This window comes from Rhea pennata, chromosome 2 (assembly GCF_028389875.1).
Source record: "Rhea pennata isolate bPtePen1 chromosome 2, bPtePen1.pri, whole genome shotgun sequence".
In the NCBI taxonomy this organism is placed as follows: domain Eukaryota; kingdom Metazoa; phylum Chordata; class Aves; order Rheiformes; family Rheidae; genus Rhea; species Rhea pennata.
The window spans coordinates 1,225,782-1,237,811 of NC_084664.1; the positions used below are offsets into that span (position 1 = coordinate 1,225,782).

Consider the following 12,030-nt stretch of genomic DNA (forward strand, 5'->3'; position numbering starts at 1 on the left):
CCCCGCCGTGGGGGAGGGGCGGCTGGGCGCAGGCGCTGACCGCCGCGGCGCGCGGACGCCCAGCGGCCGCCGCGGGGGGAGGGGGGGGAGCGGAGCGGACCGGCGCGCGCGCGGCGGCGGCGGCGGCGGCGGCGGCGGGCGGCGCGCGGCGGTATTCCCGAGCATGCCCGAAGGGGCGGGGCGTGCGGGGCTCGACGCATGCGCGGAGTGAGGCGAGTGGGAGGCGCAGGGCCGCGGTGGCGGCGCTCGGCGAGGGTAACAATGGCAGCGGCGGTGGCGGCGGGCGGCGGCGGCGCGGGGCCCGGAGCCGCGGCGGCGGCGGCGGCGGCAGGCGCCGGCGCGGGGCTGGCGGCGCTCTCGGTGGCGCGGCGGAAGGACGGCGGCCCCACGGGCAAGTTCTGGGAGAGCCCGGAGACGGTGTCCCAGCTCGACTCGGTCCGCGTCTGGCTCGGGAAGCACTACAAGAAGGTGCGGCCCGGCGGCGGCTGTGGGGAGGGGGGTCGCGACGGCGGCGGCCCGTGCGGCCTAACAAAGGCGCGAGGCGGCGGTTTAACGGTCCGGCGGCGCGCGGGAAAGTTCCCTCAGGGCGGGCCGGCGAGGGGACGCCCTGCTCCGCCGCCGGCCCTTTGTCAGCCCGGAGCGGGGCCCGGCCCTGCCGCGTGGGCCCTCGCGCCCCGCCGCTTGAGGCAGCGCTGCCGGGCGGGGGGAGGGAGGGAGGGAGGCGAGCGGCTTCAGCACCGAGCCACCGACCGCTTCCCACTCGCCTGAAAAAACAAAAAATAAGAACACCCCCCCCTTGCCCATCAGAGCTGTTTTCCCCTGCCTCGCACCCGTGTTCTTACAGAGCGCGGCTGCAGCGGTAACTTTCTTGTGCAGACAAGTCGCAGAGCGGTTTGCCAGGATATTATATAGGTTTCGTTTAAGCCACACCCCTTAAGCGTTAGTGGATTAAAAAAAAAAATACCCCAAACTTCTCATACTGTTCGTAACTGCGTTTTACCAAATCTGATGCGTGTGGGAAAGCTGAACGCGTGATGGTCTGGTTATGGCTGGTTCGCCCTTTCCCAGGAGTGCCGTTGCTCGCTGTGCGTTGTCCCTGCGCTCTTGCTCTTCCACACGATTAGTTTGTTGTGTTCTGCTTCTTGTCTTTTTCTTTTTTTTTTCCAGGTGTCTTTCCTCTGTGATGGTTCTCTAGCTTTCAGTATGATTTCTTATACATAGGCCTTGAATAAATTACCTGACAGAAATTTTCCCCAAGACACATGGGGGTATCTAGACAGCCTTGCAGAAATGCTAGGAAGAGTATTAGCAAGGGCAAAGCTGAAGAGGGACATCAAGAGGAAATACTATACAAACTAAATATGTGTTATTTTTTGTATTTACTTCAGATTTAGAAGACAGTGATCTGTGTGTGTTTTGTTTTGTCTTTTTTTCCCTCTTTCTCCTCCTGTTCTGGTAGGTCTAGTTTGAGTAACCTGTGGACCAGTTTGTCTCTCGTTGCTCCACTGGAGCTGTTGATTTGATTATTTGTGCGGCGGTGCTCTGAGATGGGTGTGTGAACTGATCTGGGCTTGAAAATGAAAACAAAACATGTTTAGAACTGTGTTCTGCTGGTCTTTCTGCATATCTGTTTAGAGTGCAGCCACATATAGCCAAATCAGTGCAATGGGGGGCAGGTAATAATTTGAGTGAGCAGCTTAAACTATGTATGTTGATAAAGAAATGGTAATGTAAAACTATCTTTGGTTTGACTTTTTATTGTTTTGACTGTGCCTTTTCTACTCCTTCTAGACTTCTGAGGAGGAACACTTTCATTTTGTTTTCATGATGGAATATCTACAAGATAAGAGGTTTATTAATTCTGAAATGACTTAGAACTGGCATCTGCTGTTTTGCTGATGAGCTTTTTAAAGTCACATTATTAAAAGCATTAATAGTTAAAGCATTAACTTGTCCCTTGCTGTTGTCAGCAAAAATTATCTAGATGAGTTAGTTCTCACCTTATTATAGCCTGGCCAGGGCTCTCATCTGTAGTTCGGGGGTGGGAGCTTCATTTCATAGATCAAAGCAGAACTCTCTGTATTATAATTATTTTGTGCTTATTGATATTGCTGATTAAAAAGACTAGATGCTTATATTTATTTCTTTAAGCTCTGGAAGGTAAATAGAATTGGGCTAAGAAGAAATCCTTAGTGGCAAGTGAATTTCAAAATTTTACTGTATAAATTCCTTGAAAAGTAAGAAGAAAAACTAAAAATCCTTCTTCTGTGAAAGAGGGAAACTGATAATTATTAGTGATGTTTAAAGATGTAGCTCCAAACTCTAAATGGAATTGCTGATTCTTTTTTGAACTGTAGTTAATATATTTTAATTCTTCTTGAGAAATGCTGCTTTATATAGTGGATACATAATCTTGTTTCCTGTGATTCAGGTGGCAATTTTGCTGTAGGTTTGTCATATTTCAGAAAAGTGTTTTATGTCCATCATACACTCTTAAAAAACGATGCATATGCATCTCTGCATACCTTAACCTGTGGTATTGTGTCCAGCTCTGGAAGTGCCAAGGAAGTTGTGACCCAGTTGGAGGGGATGCAGAGAAAAGCAAGCCTCATCAAAGATCCAGAAGTCGTAGTGGGCAAGGAGAGAATGGGAGAAAGGCGATTACATGTCTTTGCCCCCTTGTCTCTAGATTGCTGTCTTCCATTCCTGTATTTGAAGACTTGTCTAATGTTCTCCATGTCTCTAGAGTATAGCTCAAAAAATAGCAGGTTTAAATAGTAGCACGAAAGACTTGCACAGAGTATTAGAAACCCTCATTAACTGTGAGGAATGACTTTCCTAGGCAGTGTGTCGACTCTCTGTCAGTAGAGATCGTTGGTTATAAATTCTGTCAGATAATGATGTGGGTAGTGTAACCCTGCTTTACTCTTAGAAGATACATTTTCCTGAGAAACAAGCTTTTGAGGTCTAGCTAAAGTGTTGACAGTGAGGAAGGCCCTTCCACTAATGTACAGAAAGATGGGGTGCATTGAGAATTTGTGTTGCAGAGGGGAGAAACAGCTGGTTGAGTAGAGGATGCTTGCAAAGGTGGAAGGAATATTGGGAATGAATAGTAGTGACAGCAAGCATACTGACAAAATTAAGTTGCATATTCCAACCTTCTGTGTCCTCCTCTGTTTTTGTATGCGTAATGTACGTAATTCTCCTTGCACTGATTCCCTGTATTGAAAAGCATAGGTGGTCCTGTCCTTCTTCCCAGGCCTTGGACTGTAATTCAGATGTTCAGGCTTCTTTCTTGTGAGTTGCAAACTGTATTTCATGCTGTGGTTTTTAAGATCTGGAGGAGTCAATCTTTCATAGCATTTGGGAAGATCAGCTCTAGTGATGTAAGTGTCCATTGTAAGTGGAAATTTGCAGTTCAAAGATGAAGGAAAAACTGAGCAATTAACTTCATATGTATTGTGTCAACGCTTAGTGATTTCTAATATTATGTATTGTTTAGGTAATCCCTTGGGCTTTAAGCAATAGATTGTTTATATTAAAATGGCTTGTTATAAAGAGGAGTTACTTTTTGTATTTAAAATATTTTCCTAAAAGATAGTGGGTTTTTTTATTCATACTGGCAAGGTTGAAGAAAATAATTTTGATCTTTGTTGTGGTCCTTGAAGACAATTCCCAGAGTGTTAAGCACATCCAGTTCTGTATGTTAGTTGGTAGAAGCTGCAGTGTCTTGTTCTATTTATTTTTAAGAGTATGCACTGCCCTCACGGGGGTAAGCCAGAAGCACAGACAAAGTGTAGGCCTTGCGTACAGACATGAAACCGTATTGCTTGGAATTCTGAGTGGTTTGTTGAGGATATGGGAAGCAGTTTTACTACAACTAAATGTTCTACGTAAAATAATAAATTTTCTGTTTCTCTTTCACCATTAATAAAGAGTGCGATGCTATTGCAAGGTGTTAGATTGTTGTCAGTGGAGCACATGTTCTGCTTTGCTGCAAGACTTAATGATGGGTATGAGATTCCTTTATGCAATTCTATTAATATGCCTCAGCGCAGAGATTGAGGAGGTATGATCCGTTTCTTGGCAGCTGTTACGAAATGGCAGCTGTTACGGCTGTAGATATCTGGTTGGAGACCACCTGCTTGTTCACTACAAGCCAGGAGCTGGATTTAGACAATTTGTAATTATCTTTCTTCTAGCTCTGACTTCTCTTGTTGATGTCTTCCTTATCAAGTATTTCTTTACCGACTGACTTTGATTTTAATCTGTGGGAGGGATTTCTGTGCATATGTTTAGAGTTCTTTTGCCTTCATGCCTTTAAGAAGGAAATAAAAGGGAGTTATAGGCTAAATCAGAGTATTTTAATGCTGGTCTTCCTTTCTCTGTTATTTAGTGATCTGAGCCTAGATGTGCTTTGATTTGGGGGAAGGAAAGGATTTAGTCTGAGTGCTACATTATAGAGCCATAATGGGGTTATTTAAGGTCAGTAACCACATCAAAACTGGATACTCAAACCTTCCCTTATGTCCATGTGACAAAGGCTTTCCCAGTGCAGTTGTTATGGCAAATCTTGCTAGTGAAGATAAAGTGTTGTCTTCTGCTAGTAGTTAATCTCTTCCTGAATGATTTGAGTTAAAGACTTTTTTTCTTCTTCTTTTTTTTTTTTCTTTTTCCCTGCTTGATGCTAGTATAGCTTAAGGATATGCATTTTTTCTTGGTATTTCTAATTGTCAGAAAATCTTTACAATATAAATAGGGCTTTGGTATTTCAGCACTTAGCTTTGGCATAAATGAATTTTTTTATCTGGCTAGTAACAAGACATAATTTCTGTCTTTTAGAATTTACCATTTAAAAATCTTTTTTGCTACAGAATCACTTTCAGCTTCTATCTACTATGGAGAGTAGTGAAAAACTACAGCTATGTGTTGCAGGTGTGTCATGACTTCCATGTTCTGTGTTCCTCCAAAAACACTATATATCAACCAGGAAGTAATCCTACTAATTTTGCTGACTTAAAGCCTATAGCAAGATCCGTTTGCCTTGCTAGTTAGGGTACAGTGAGTGAATGAGAGGAGTCCTTGTGCTTCCTTTTGGAGTTCAAAGGTTTCTGTCCTTATTGTTCAGGAGAAACCTTGGGCAAAGAAATGACTTCACCTGTCTGAAGAAATTTGCAAGATACAATGTAAAATAAAGTCGGAGATTTCTAATGTTACCTTCCTTTCTGATAGCTGGCCAGCTGTCAGTTGCCTCCTGCGAGAGGTAAAAGCGAGATCTGCATATAAGGGAGTAAATGCCTGAAAATTTTCACGCTTCTAAGAAGAGTTTCCCAAGTATGTTGTCACGTAAATGTTTTTCTTCAGAAGAACATTTTAATTAAATACAGTAAGTCCCTGCAAGAATACTACCTCTTCTGAATTCAACTTTCAGCTGAGGTATCAATACTGTGTGCATTAAGTCATTATATGTGTACAGTAGTCTGCAGCAATGCTCTTCAGCTCTTAAATCAGATGCATTGCTTACCTTTGATTGTAATGTTGTCTCAATGACTTTCACTTACAATTGCCAAACAAACAAACCAACCCCGAAACCTTGTAACCTTGCAATATTTCTGCATTGATTTTCATTTTCTGTTTTTGTTGGCTTGTTTGTGTGAAAAGTGTAGTTCTCTGGTTATCTCCTCGTGAATTATCTTCCCAAGTTCTATGGGATCCGTAAACTATAGGTTGTGAGAGCTTAACTAGAGCTAGGCTCAAAGCAGGATATAATTTTCTTTCTAGGTGGCATAAAGAAACTGTGAGATTAAGTAGACTATATGGATTGAGACGTAGACTAGTTGAATTCAAAGTTTTCTTTGGGGGGTGGTGACTTTTTTTTAATAATGGTTTTAAGTACGGAAAGGCTTTGTTCTGTTTCACAAACTGCTAATGGGAGCCATCAATACTTGCTGTCTTGTTGCATTTTATGGTTAAGTCACTTTTCCATTCAATGATTTATTCATCTAGAATACTGTATTTAGAGCAAAAATTTAAAACTTTTACACTATATTAAAAAAGCAAATGTAACAGTGCTGAGTTAATTTTTCCATGTGAAATGAGTTATAATGGTCAAGGTCTTTTCTATTCAATAATGCTCTAAAAATGAAAGTTATATAGCATGAGAGAAGATACATGAAAGAACCTTTTGCATTTTTTATCTTCCTGGAGTATGCCTCCAGTGCAATCTAAAGATGCCGTACTACAGTGTACTCTGTTTAACCGAGAAAGCATTTTTATCTGTTAAGCTCTATACACGTTTAGACAAACTGCTACAGTTATGTGAGGAGTCAGTCTTAAATAACTGGTTTTAACTTAGCTCTAGCAGCTTTGCTTTTTGGACATACTTGTGAATGTGTTCAAGACCACGGCTGTCACTAGGAGTAGGGTTATTTGATACGAAGTCTGGCACTTGATTTGCTGTGCTTTTAGTTTCACTTTTGTATGTGTTATAGAAGTGCCTTAGGTAATTATCTGATTTGCTCGCATCTTGTAGCTTCTATTTGCTTTACTGCATAATAATAAGCATGACTGAACAGAAGGGTCAAGGTTTCAATCAGATATTAACATAAGGTGACGGTGCATCTGCAGTGCATCTGTTTGTGCATTCTGGGTGTGACTGTCACTTGCATTATTTTTCTTACTGTTCTTAAAAGTAAGGAATGTTTTGTATTAACGGCTTAAAGCACTCTAGGCATTTTAGTAATCATGTTTGGTTTAGCAAACCTTAAGACCCTGACAAAAAGAGTTCCGGCAAATTTAGCAATAGGAGTTTAAGTATTATTCTGTGCCTCCCTGGTGGAGAATTCTACCACCTGTAACAAAAACAAAGGAATGAGATGCTTCCTGTTGAGCTTCAGCACCTGGTAAGCTAATACAAAGGCTTTTTTTTAAGTAAAGATGCTGAATTGGCTAGGATACCTCAGTTAGTTACGTGCTCTATTTTGCCATCCTGTCTGAGAGCAGTAATTCCAACAAAAGACTACTTAAATTGTTCTGGTGATTTAAGCGGCAGCCAACTGAGAGCTTCTAGTCCCAAAATTATGAACACAATGGTGGTTAACTGAGAGGAGCATGTAATTCCAGAAGTTTCTTAAAAACTCTTGAGAGCAAAATTATTCAGGGATGCTCTACCAGGAGAAAAGACTGAGTGACTACTGCTATTTCATATCTCTGTATTCGCTGATGTGAATTGATAGGAATTGTTAATTAGGTAAAATTGTCACAGTGGCCTGCCTTTCATTGGGGTGAGGTAAGAAAAAGCTTTGGAAAATTTACCCAGATCTGGAAATACAACTCCAAAACAGAACAGAAAATTTTATGTGCGTAGTAGTACATCTGGCAGGTCTTTGGTGGTTCATTTGGGTCACTAAGATTTAATTTCTTGGCTATGTCTATCTGCCTCTTAGCAAGTACAGAAAGAACTTGCATCTTCAGATACTTGTACTGTAAAATCATCATAGAAAAGTCATGCTTTTTATTTTTATTTTTATTTTATAGTGTATTTCACTACTTAGATGGTGCTTTAGAAGGCTTAATTTGGTTTGAATGCTATTTAAAACAACAGATTTAAACTTCTGAAGATTCTGACTCGTAGATTTTTTACGGGGCTTTGGAAGAATCTGATTTGAAGGAGAAATGAAGGCCTTATGGTTCATATGGTTACCCAGCTAATTGGCTGTAGAATAGCTAGTACTAGTGTATTCTGTAATAACAAGTAATGTTTCTAACTCAATTCTGCCATTAGAAATCTTTTGATTGGTGAGAAGATTACATTCAGGAAGTGAATATTGTAGCATTAGGAATAACTAAAACTCTGCAGCCACTCCATTTTTGTGTATTCTAAGCTATCATTCTTTGCATGAATGTGTTTTCTTACACATATTACACATACACAGAAACAGTTTAGATTGTTGCAGAACATTGCAGATGTAGTTGTCTGGGTCAGTTTTGTTTGTGTGTGCATGCTGAATAGTAACAAAAGGATACTGTTGGGATTAACCTGTAGCAGTTCACTGCAGAAGGATCTTAAGTTGCTGTAGAAGACTTTGTGTATGTGTGGGCCCGAATTAGCCCGTTACTTTATTAGGATCTGGAAATCAGACCGAAGTTGTTAGTTCGTATCTATAGAACACCAGTGGCCATGACGAACTGATGATGATTCACAAGTACTTGATACATATTTTTCAGCTATAATCTTAAAATATTTGTGCTTGATGCCCCCACCCTCAGCACAGATAGCATCCTTTTATCTTAAACTGAACTCAACAGCTGATATAGTAGCCTATGGATTTGCTAAATCAGTCTTCATGTTTTATTATCCTCTGTCCCAACTAAGCGTGTGTGTTTGTTTTGTTTTGTTTTTCAGTATGTTCAAGCAGATGCTCCTACCAATAAAACTCTGGCTGGGCTGGTAGTGCAGCTGCTGCAATTCCAGGAAGATGCCTTTGGAAAACATGTCACCAATCCTGCCTTCACAAAGCTTCCTGTGAGTATTAGAGTTAACCACTGCTATTGTAATAGCATATTTCACTGTTTATCCAGTATCTGTGCTGCTGGCGTGCTTCCAGCTGTCTGGGAGGTCTGTGCTTGTTCTGATGCTTTTGTTACTGCATTCTGTGGAATGGGTGAAACAGAATAGCTCTTTTTTGTAAGGGCAGATTTTCAATTTAATATTCGCTCCACGTTTGCAAATAACTTCATGAATATTGTTGAAAGGTTTTAATATTTAGTGCATGTTCTTTGTCAATTGGTAAATCCTAAACAGACCAACTAACATACTGTTTCTAAAGCAAACAGGTTTTAAGCAACAATTATTCAATGACAACTTAAAACCTTTAATACTGTCAAGATTTAATGTGTGTGTTGATTGCGTGTAATTACCTAGTTAGTCTGGGTTAGTTTTTCAGTCATTCAGAATATTGATAAGTTTTATTATTAAATATACAGTATACAGAAGCAATATCAACATTTTGAGGGTTGCTTATGGTATTTAAACTTCAAACTTAGTACAGCTTTACCAGTACTGTTTCTAGTAATTCTGTTCAGAGATTAGCCCTGTTGTGCTTGGAACCCTTTGTACCGTAAAGATCATGTCCAAACATGCTGGAGGTCTAAATGTCTGATAGAGGAGAAAAAGCCCCCAGAACATTGAAACTTTGAATGCTGTGTACCTGCAGATGATTGAAGAGATCCTCAAATTGTGATTTTTTGCTCACAACTACCATTATTAAAGACCCTGGATAACAGTCCCTTCTTTGATGCTGATGACTGATTTCCATGAATATGCACTGCAGTTTCCCTTAGTAGTGCAATTTATTTCAGATTAAGTGTTGCTTTTTAGAACTGCAGTTGCTGCCAAGCACAGGGATGTGACTCTCTAGGAGCAGTTGCTAATGAGAGCATCAGTCCAAGGTGGTTGTTCCTTCAGCTCACATTAGAGTCCTTCTGCTTATTTTCCATGTACTAACTGGTCTCAGACCAGCATACCTCACACTTTTTCTCTTAACTGACTATTTCAACAGCAGAGCAGTCGATCACAAAGGGAAGCTGGTCTGTTCAGTTAGTATTCAAGGTATATTTCTGACTTGTACTGAATTAAAACCACCACAGTCTATGTTTATTGAAGTAAACTTCATACAATTTATTTAGTGCTTTGAATGAATGGAATAGTTAGAGCTTGCATCCCGTAGAGTGTTGTTAATTCTTTAAGTTCCTGTTCTTGGCAAGGATGCAGCCTATTACAGGATCTGTGAATGCATTTAAAGCAAATGGAAGACTGCTATGGTGGACTTCAGTGCCTGCCTCCTAATTACTGCATTTAAATGCGTATTACCCACCTTCAGTAATTCTCAAAAACAAAGATTCTGATTAATTTTCTTAGTTTTTCAGGTTTCAAATGAAGATTGTACTAAGATACTAACCCTTTAGACAGAAAGTTATGAGACCAGCTGATCTTAATTGCCTTGTTATAACAAGACTGGAGATTTCCAGAAGGATTATGTGAAGAATTTGGTGGGTAAAAATGTTGAAGAGAAGCTGGATTACTATCAGTTACCTGTTCTACAGAACAGGTTTTGTCTAATTGCTAAAAGCTAATTCCTTTTATTAAAACTGTAGTCATTGTTACAAGCATAAGAGGGTCTTGCTGAAGTCTGCAAGACAGCTTTAAAAAGTGACCTATGTCTGAGAGAAAAATTAGCCAATATTAAACTATGAAAAAGAGTGTACAATTTTCTGTGTTTGATAATAAAATCATAATTTGCCAAAGTCACTGTGACTACTGTCAGACTTGTTCCACCTGGGGTTCCTAGATTCCTGCATTCTGTGCCAGGCCACTGGACTGCGTTTCAGAATGCCAAGGTAAAGAATTGCCCCTTCAGTGCCTGGTGGTGTAGCCTTGTCACTGAAAGATTTAATGTAGCCTCTTTGGAAGCTCTTGTGGTCATTGATTACTTAATGTGCTGTCGGGTCTTATTGCTTAAAGCGAGTGTGCTACTCACAAGACAGTCAACTTGATGAGGGAGAAGCTGTAACAATCCCCCCCCCCCCCAAAAAAAAGAAAAAACACACCTTCAAGAAACAAACCCCAAAATTTGAAGAAGGGGAGAATTGGGTAGAACAGTTATGTCAACAGATCCTAAAGCACAGATGAGGCAGGCTTTGCTGCTGTGGTGCATTCAGTTGTGCGACCTGTCTAGGATGTCAGACAGACGGTGATTCTGGATGACCGTACATATGTAGCAGCCTAACTGAGTCAACAACAACCTACATAAGTGTCACAAAAGTATTGATTGCAAGGGTGTTTTTTGGTTTTGTTAGGGTGATTTTTTTTTTTTTTTAGGGCAGTGGAGTTTGCATGCATGTACATGCATAGCTGTGTTTGAAAACCAACCCTTGTATTCAGGGAGCCAAGTAATATGTCAGTAAAATCATTCTGCATGTTAAAACATCTTGTTTCCACTCAAGCTTCTGATCAGAGACCAGCCCTTGTATTCAGGGAGCCAAGTAGTATGTCAGTAAAATCATTCTGCGTGTTAAAGCATCTTGTTTCCATTCAAGCTTTGGATCAGAGACTATCTCCAGGGTTGAATTTCTGCTCCAGCTGTAAAGGACTTTAGTTTGCTAAGAATGAAGCTGAAATATATGGAACCCAAAGTTGGCAGGTAGACATATGGCAGCTTTGAAGTTTTTTTTTTTAATTGCTATTATTTTCTATGTACAGTAGGGTGCTGAACAGATGGCACACTAGGAACAGTTCTGTTCTTGTTGAATGGTTATGCAGGATCTTTTTTCTGGTGTTGTTATACATTGGTATATCTGATACCTTGCAGAACTGCTTTGCTTTCCATTGGCAGTTCTACAGCCTAGGAAAGGTATGTTTCATGTTAGTGCCCATGCTACTGTTTTAGTTTCCTGACTGAAGAACGAATTAACAACTCAGTTACAACTCTTAGTAGAGCTAAGACTGACTAACTTGATGGTCATTTTCCTTTAAGAAATATTCCTGAAGTATAATATAACTGAGTTTAAAGAAAATGACCTGTTCTTATCTAAAAAAAAATTAGCTGCAACCTAGATCAGAAGTGTTTCTAATGTGAGAAATGAATTGGAAAGCTGTTTTGTCTGTGCTATGTCTTCATCTTTGTGTTTTCTCTAGTTGGCTCCAGCTGAAGGCAGCTCACAGAAAACTAGTGGTAACTGGAGCCGGCCATTAAACCCTGTTTCCCCAGCAGTTGTTTTGTGCATTGCACAAGTTATTTTTACTGAAATACGCAAAATAGACTAGTCCTGGGCCATATGGTTAGGACACTTACGAAAAGATACAAGTTTCACTTCCTTTTCCAGTACATAGTTGGATATTGTATGCCAGATGGAGCAACATTAGAAAAGGTTAAGTGCAGTGTGCTGCTTGGCATGGAGCTCTTTATGGAGCTGGGAGCTGTGGGTGCGCATTCCTGTACGCGGGCCTCCTGATCAGTGAGGAGGCAGAGA

At 40.8% G+C, this 12,030-nt stretch overlaps 1 protein-coding gene across 2 annotated transcripts in view; it reads left to right on the top strand.

Annotated features, from left to right (window-relative positions):
* The first annotated feature begins 225 nt into the window (after positions 1-225).
* SMARCC1 (SWI/SNF related, matrix associated, actin dependent regulator of chromatin subfamily c member 1) overlaps positions 226-12,030 on the top strand; it is a 103,104-nt gene continuing 91,299 nt past the window's right edge. Inside the window, exons 1-2 of one of the 2 annotated variants that reach the window (XM_062568655.1) lie at positions 226-468; positions 8,405-8,524. In XM_062568655.1, the coding sequence (XP_062424639.1) occupies positions 262-468; positions 8,405-8,524 (327 nt within the window). In that variant the 5' untranslated portion in view covers positions 226-261. Of the gene's footprint in view, positions 469-8,404; positions 8,525-12,030 lie in introns of those variants that run through there. The other variant, XM_062568654.1, reaches the window with a different exon arrangement.